General features: G+C 49.7%; 1 protein-coding gene across 6 annotated transcripts in view; it reads left to right on the forward strand.

The window, feature by feature from the left end:
• The window catches only part of DAPK1 (death associated protein kinase 1), a 175,641-nt gene extending 168,868 nt beyond the window's left edge, over positions 1 to 6,773 (forward strand). For 5 of the 6 annotated variants that reach the window (XM_088019069.1, XM_088019070.1, XM_088019068.1 and 2 more), the window contains exons 25-27: positions 1,722 to 1,910; positions 4,243 to 5,471; positions 5,946 to 6,773. In XM_088019069.1, coding sequence (XP_087875195.1) covers positions 1,722 to 1,910; positions 4,243 to 5,471; positions 5,946 to 5,979 — 1,452 coding nt within the window. In that variant the 3' untranslated portion in view covers positions 5,980 to 6,773. Of the gene's footprint in view, positions 1 to 1,721; positions 1,911 to 4,242 lie in introns of all 6 variants that reach the window. The other variant, XM_088019072.1, reaches the window with a different exon arrangement.
• Positions 6,774 to 7,014: the final 241 nt, after the last annotated feature.

A 7,014-nucleotide genomic window follows, 5' to 3' on the forward strand; every position in this document is an offset into this window, starting at 1 on the left:
CAGTCAGTGAGTGGGGAGTAGTCCGAGGGGGCTCAGAGGAACCCGATCACAGAGACCAGCGGGCAGCGATCGAGCTTGGTTTCCTCCTCTGTGACATAAGGGAGGTGGCCTAGTTTACCTCCAAGTCAAAGGTCCTATAAATTTTTTACATGCTCCCACAAAACCTATAATTAAGTATGAAATAGGTATTTGTGAGGGATTCACCAGTTCACTTCCTGATCTTCCACACAAAGAAAGAGAGGAAATAAACTTGGGGGCCTTCCCTATGCTCATTATATTTTCTTTCCTTTTTTATGGCCAAATCCCATGAAATCACTTCTGGGCAAGTGACATAAATCTCATTCACATAGGAAAGCTATTCGAACAAGGCAGACTGGTGAAAAGAGCATTTGACTTTGCAACCAGACAGGCCTTGTGCTCAAATTCTAATTCTGCCACCTATCAGCAGGGTGACCCGAAGTGAGCTACTCAATTGTTCAGAAACTTCAATTTCATTATCTATAAAAAGGACAACATTTCCCTCTAGGAGTTGTTCCGAGGATTAAAAGAGACATGTGTGATGCCTCTGGTACAGAGCAGTATGGAATAAATACAGGCTTCCCCTGCTTCCTGCTTCTTACATGACCATGAACCACTCTAAGCAAATACTATCTTTGCTCGCCTTTATAAAGCTCCATCAAGAGCTAAATTAGGCTCTGCTGAGTCATTTCTATTATTCCTTAAGAATGTTCACAAAAGCTGACTTTGAGTCTCTAAATGTTATTAATAAAATATCTTAAGTTGAATAAGCTTCAGAGGCCCTGACGCCCCCTGGTGGGGACGGGCTGGGGTCCTTCCCAGACCTACACCAGCAATGTATGGCTGGTGTTGTTTTTAAATTAGGATGATGTGCGGATTATCGGAGTCTGTCCCGAAATGATTTATTTAATCAAATTAAAAGATGAAAAACCTATTTCAAGGGGACTGGGGGGATAGGCAAAATGGTGAAAGGGGGTGGGAGATACAGCCTTCCAGCTGTGGAAGGCATAAGTCACAGGAATAAAAGACACAGCATAGGGAGTATAATCAATAGTATCGTACTAGTGTGTGGTGACCGAAGTCGCTACACTTGTGTGGTCCAGTCCCCACGTCGCACCCCTGAAACTCACGTAACATTGCGGGTCAACTATACTCCAATAAAATTTTTTAGAGATATTTTTTAAATTTTTTAAAGAAATCCACTTCAAGCCCATGACCAAGAATTAGTCTAATTTAAACTGTATGTCCACAACAGTCCCACGAATACCGAATTTACTGATAAAAACCCACTGCAGTATTGCTAACGACAGTTCATCTCTTTTCCTCTCCCTTTGCTCATAAAGTGACCATCTTCTGGCTGAAAGAGTCGCTCCAGGGGAGGGAGGGAGGGAACACAGCATTAGGGGTTAAAGGAGCACTATGGTTGAGTCGCTATTCCAAAAGCATTGTTGCAAAGCCTCACCAACTGTTTAACTGTTAGCAATAGAAATGGAAGCATCCATACCATTTCACACTTGTAAATGGGTTTCCGGAGACGCAGCACTTTAAAAAAAGGAACTGGCCCAGTATGCTCAACAAAAAAGCACTAACTCGCCCGAGTATTTCTTGCAACGATGCAGAAAAGAGCGCCATCCTCTCTACCTGGGCTTCTCCGAGGGAGACCCTCGGCCGCAGGTTGACCTGTCCTATCCTGCATGTTTTAGGTGTGCCCTCCGATGACCCACCTGTGTGAGAAAATCATGTCCACGCTGCCTTCCTGGAGGAAGCTCAACGGGCCCAACCAGCTCATGTCGCTGCAGCAGTTCGTGTACGATGTGCAAGACCAGCTGAACCCACTGGCCAGAGAGGGAGACCTCAGGCGCATAGCCCAGCAGCTGCACAGTGCTGGCGAGGTAGGGGGCTGCAGCCCAGGCGGGGGTGTGGGAGGGGCCCCACGGATGTGTTTCTGTCCCCGCTCGGAAGGTGCTTTGAGCCTGGAGAGGCGGAGTGGAAAGTGCCCAACTACCCATAATCTATCCAGACACGGGGCCATCCCACAGAGGCCCAGGTGATTTTCTGACCTGCAGTTCTCGGCTCCCCCATTACCCCCTAGAGCTGTCCCCTGGTTGTGTTCGGATTTGTTCGTTTTCCAGCTTGTATGAGTTAGGGAGCACAGTTCCCACCGCACGGGGCCACCGGGCCTCTCTTCTCTCCTCCTGGGGCACCTGGTGCTTAGCTGTGATTCCTGCAGCCTCTGGATGCAGCTTGGCATGGGCTGTTATGTGCTCCAAACAGACTTTCAGGTTCACAGATGATCAAGAAAGGGCAGTGACGAGAGGATGTCCGGAGACACCACAACCCAGCAAGCAGTGTCCCCAGAAATGACCAAGAAATGGGGATCTTTGCTCCCGCTTGTATGGCATTCAGCGCTGGGGTGCGGCTTGGGAATGCTGTTCTAATTCCCCCCTCTGCCTGTCCCCAGAGAGGGGGCCTTGCCTTCCTGTTCCTCCGTCCTGTGACATCAGGGGACAGTTGAGGCTAGGCTGGGCCACGAAGAGCAGTTCCGAACATGAAAACCCAGAGGCGGTTCTGAGAATTTTAGACAACAGAAGCTTCCTGTGCAGTCTCAGTGCCCCCCTGACGCGAGGCCCGTTTGTGTGGATCAGATAGGCTTGACATTACAACTGAATCCAGTGACCCTGAAAACTAGAGCATCAAGCAGTGAGAGCAGGAGCCTCTGAACTCCGCTGAGACTACCGGTAATCTACAGGCCCCTCTGGCCGTACTTTAAAGTGACTAAATCCAAGGACTGGGATCCAAGCTAAGATTAACCAGAATAATAAACTCACTCCATTGGCCCAGTATTCTCTTGCCTTCTGGTATTTGACCAGCAATTTCTAGATCAAGGGTATAATCCACTTTATTCTTCATTCTCCTTGCCCTTGAGACTTTAGTAAGTGAGTAAGTGACGATCTGATGGTAGGAGTAAGGAAGGGACATCTGTCAGGTGCCCCCGCTCTGCTCGGCCACCAGCCCCTCCCCCAGTCCTGTTACTAACCGCTGGTAACGAAGCTCGTAGGCACATGTCACCGGTTGTCCCGGTGCCTGTTTCTGCTCTGGGACCCCTCACCGCACGAAGTCTCCGGTGGGGCCAGTGTCTCAGTCTGTCTTCCCTGACTGACGCTTTGCTCCATTGGCTTTCTCTCTCTCTCTTCTATTTATTTATTTATTTATTTTGCAAGTAGGACATTTCACCCCCAAATAATTTAGCCTGTAGCTCCTAAGCCGTGGGGTCCTCTCCCACTAGTACAGGGTGGAGGAGGGACAGTAAAGTAGTCCCCGAATTGAGATCAAAGAAATGAAGCAGGCGACTCCTTATAGTTTACACATTTTTATTCGGGGTAGCTTACGAGCAGGGGAGATGGGGCAGGCAACGACCCAACCGCACTGCGGTTCTCCACAAAGTCTGGACTGTTGTCTACGGATTTTATAGCACAGGGGGATGCACAGAAGGGCAGTGCAGTGAGAGCAAAGGGTCCACGTGCCCCTCACTGACATCTAACATTGAATTAGGTCTCGCAGCACCACGTGTGTGTGTGAGGAAGGGAAGAGACTTTGTTATCTTTGACAAATTTACAAAGGGCCAAAGCAAGCTTCCCTTGGCCTTGGTGGCTGTTTCTCAGGTTCGTATATTAATCTCCAGGAGTCTCTGGACACCACGTAGCTGAAGGCGTCTGAGAGTGGACGTGAACAAGACAGAGGGCTAAGGATGGAGTCACCCACGTTACCACAATATAATTAATTATGTTGCAGAAACATAGCATTGATGTAATAGTATTGTTGAATATATGGTCCTCATTTGAGTGTTTGCCACTTACCCCAGTCATTTCTTTCGTAGCTGTTTTTATTCATTCATGTGTTTATTTGGGGATGTAGAATCCAGTCAAAATTTACTCATTGCATTTGGCCACCGCCTCTCTCTCTTTTTTGTCTTTCATTCATTACATTGACCTTTTTTTTTTAAATTGTCAAAGGGAGGCTTTTCAGTTTCTCTCACAACCTTCTCAAGCTGCTGTTTTGGGTCTGTGTTGGATTTCCGAGATCCGTCCACATCAATGCTCTGGGTCAGTTTTTGCAACATGTGCACAGATTTTATCATTGCTCGGGTCCTCTAGCGCTCTGAACAGCTGGTGCATCTGGCCATCTCGGTCCCCATGTGTGACCTCCTGTTGTCCCTTCTGGCAGATCAACATCATGCAGAGTGAAACGGTCCAGGACGTGTTACTCCTGGACCCCCGCTGGCTCTGCACCAATGTCCTGGGGAAGCTGCTCTCCGTGGAGACCCCACGGGCCCTGCACCACTACCGGGGCCGCTACACCGTGGAGGACGTCCAGCGCCTGGTGCCCGACAGTGACGTGGAGGAGCTGCTGCAGATCCTCGATGCCATGGACATCTGCGCCCGGGACATGAGCAGCGGGACCATGGTGGACATCCCTGCCCTGATCAAGACAGACAACCTCCACCGCTCCTGGACGGACGAGGAGGACGAGGGGAGGGTCTACGGCGGCGTGCGCATTGTCCCCGTGGAGTACCTCACCCCCTTCCCGTGCGGCATCTTTCACAAGGTCCAGGTGAACCTCTGCCGGTGGATCCACCAGCAGAGCTCCGAGGGCGACGCAGACATCCGCCTGTGGGTGAACGGCTGCAAGATTGCCAACCGTGGGGCCGAGCTGCTGGTGCTTCTCGTCAACCACGGCCAGGGCATTGAGGTACAGGTGCGAGGGCTGGAGACGGACAAGATCAAGTGCTGCCTCCTGCTGGACTCCGTGTGCAGCACCATGGAGAATGTCATGGCCACCACGCTCCCGGGGCTGCTGACGGTGAAGCATTACCTGAGCCCCCAGCAGCTGCGGGAGCACCATGAGCCCGTCATGATCTACCAGCCGCGGGACTTCTTCCGGGCGCAGACCCTGAAGGAGACCTCACTGACGAACACCATGGGTGGGTACAAGGAGAGCTTCAGCAGCATCATGTGCTTTGGGTGTCACGATGTGTACTCGCAGGCCAGCCTAGGGATGGACATCCATGCCTCAGATCTGAACCTCCTGACCCGGAGGAAACTATGTCGTCTCCTGGACCCCCCTGATCCCATGGGAAAGGACTGGTGCCTTCTCGCCATGAACTTGGGTCTCCCCGACCTTGTGGCGAAGTACAACACCAATAACGGGGCTCCCAAGGAGTTCCTCCCAAGCCCGGTCCACGCCCTGCTCCGGGAATGGGCCTCCTACCCCGAAAGCACGGTGGGCATCCTCATGTCCAAACTGCGGGAGCTGGGGCGTCGGGACGCGGCGGACTTTCTACTGAAGGCGTCCTCCGTGTTCAAGATCAACCTCGACGGCAATGGCCAGGAGGCCTATGACTCAAGCTGCAACAGCGGCACATCCTATAATTCCATTAGCTCCGTCGTGTCCCGGTGAGGGCAGCCTTTGGCTTGGGCAGGGTCTCTTTGGACTGCAGACCAGGGGGACGTGGCCCCTCTTTCCCATCGGAAATTCAGGGTGCATCCTCCCTGTGCCCACATAGTGAAGGACGCCACCCTCCCTCCTGCTTTACCAATTTCTCTGTCACTACCTCCCTCCCACTCACACCTTCCACTGTATGTGAATGGTCTTTCTAGTTTCAGAGCAGACCATACATAACCCTGTCCTTTGGCCATTTGAGAAACTAGTGTCCCTCCGCTCTGCGTTCTGGATCCACTCTTATCTCCAGCACCTTGCTTCTTGCTGATAATTTTACTGGAATTCCTAACTTTCAATGAAATTTTTTAAACTACTGTACGGATTGTCCTTTAAAGAAAAAAAAAAGCACACATTTATCCAAATGTGTATTTGTTACCCTCTTTGCCTTGTTAGACCATGTCCTCAGCTTCTCTCTTTGATATTTGTAGGAAAGACTCCTATGTGTGGAATCCCGCTGTATGACTGATAAACAGACAACATGTGAGTGCCTTTGCAGAAGAGGGTGTGTTTGAGACCATCCAGGTCAGCCAGGAGCTGTCGCGAAGGAGACGCTCCCTCTCTGTCCCTTGCTGTCTGCTGATCATCGCCAGAGGTGCTTCACCCTGAGTTTTTTTTTCCCCCCAGTAATTTTTGTGTTTCACTTGGCAAGGAAAGGGGAGGGAGGAATCCTCCTCTAGAGTCATTTTACAGCCAGTGTTGTTTTCACGGAAAGACATGTCTTTGTTGTTCTTGTTTAAACGTCAATGTGCGCGTCCACGCGGCACCTGCACACTGTCCGCTTGCCTCATTCCCGCGCATCTCAGGTAGAAGATGACACAGCTGTAGGTGAGGAAGGCCTGTGGGAGAACTCAGAACACCCCTGACCCGTGACGTGTGACAGCCCGTTGTCACAGGTGCACAGTAGATGATTTTCACATTTAGATCCTGGTTCCATAACTTCATGTACTTGAAGTCTAACAAGATGAAGGGAGCCAGTCTCCTTGCAGTGATTTTAAATTGTGATAGAGTATTAAGTTGATATGAGGGAACGTGTCCTAATTCTTCTGTCTTGGGAAGCATGTAATTTTAATGTTACATTACATGTGTGTATATGTGTGTATATGTGTATATATATATGGAGTATGTATATACATATATATGAATACAGGTATTTTTACTTAATCTATACAATGTAGTAAAAAGATGTTGGGTTTTCTTTTCTGTTCTCTTTTTTTCTTTTCCCTTTTTTTAATATAAATAAACTATTGCTTGTTGCATTCGATTGTTAGTCTTTCATTCAAAAGGAATCCTTTTTCTCTGCTTGGTTTTCACCCAGCAGTACCCCACAGAGCAGGCAAACCACACTGAAGTCCAGAAAGTCCGTGAACCTGAACCCCCGTATGGAAACACCAGCTTATCTGGGGGGTGTTATCACTAAAATTGGGAATAGTGCAGGGAAGTGGGAAGAGCCCAGAGGGTTTTCACATTTGTTCTCACTCAAAAGAAGGGAGCCCCTTC

The sequence above is a fragment of the Eumetopias jubatus genome, unplaced genomic scaffold, assembly GCF_037043125.1.
Source record: "Eumetopias jubatus isolate StellerSeaLion01/CBP00866 unplaced genomic scaffold, mEumJub1_p1.0 scaffold_15, whole genome shotgun sequence".
In the NCBI taxonomy this organism is placed as follows: domain Eukaryota; kingdom Metazoa; phylum Chordata; class Mammalia; order Carnivora; family Otariidae; genus Eumetopias; species Eumetopias jubatus.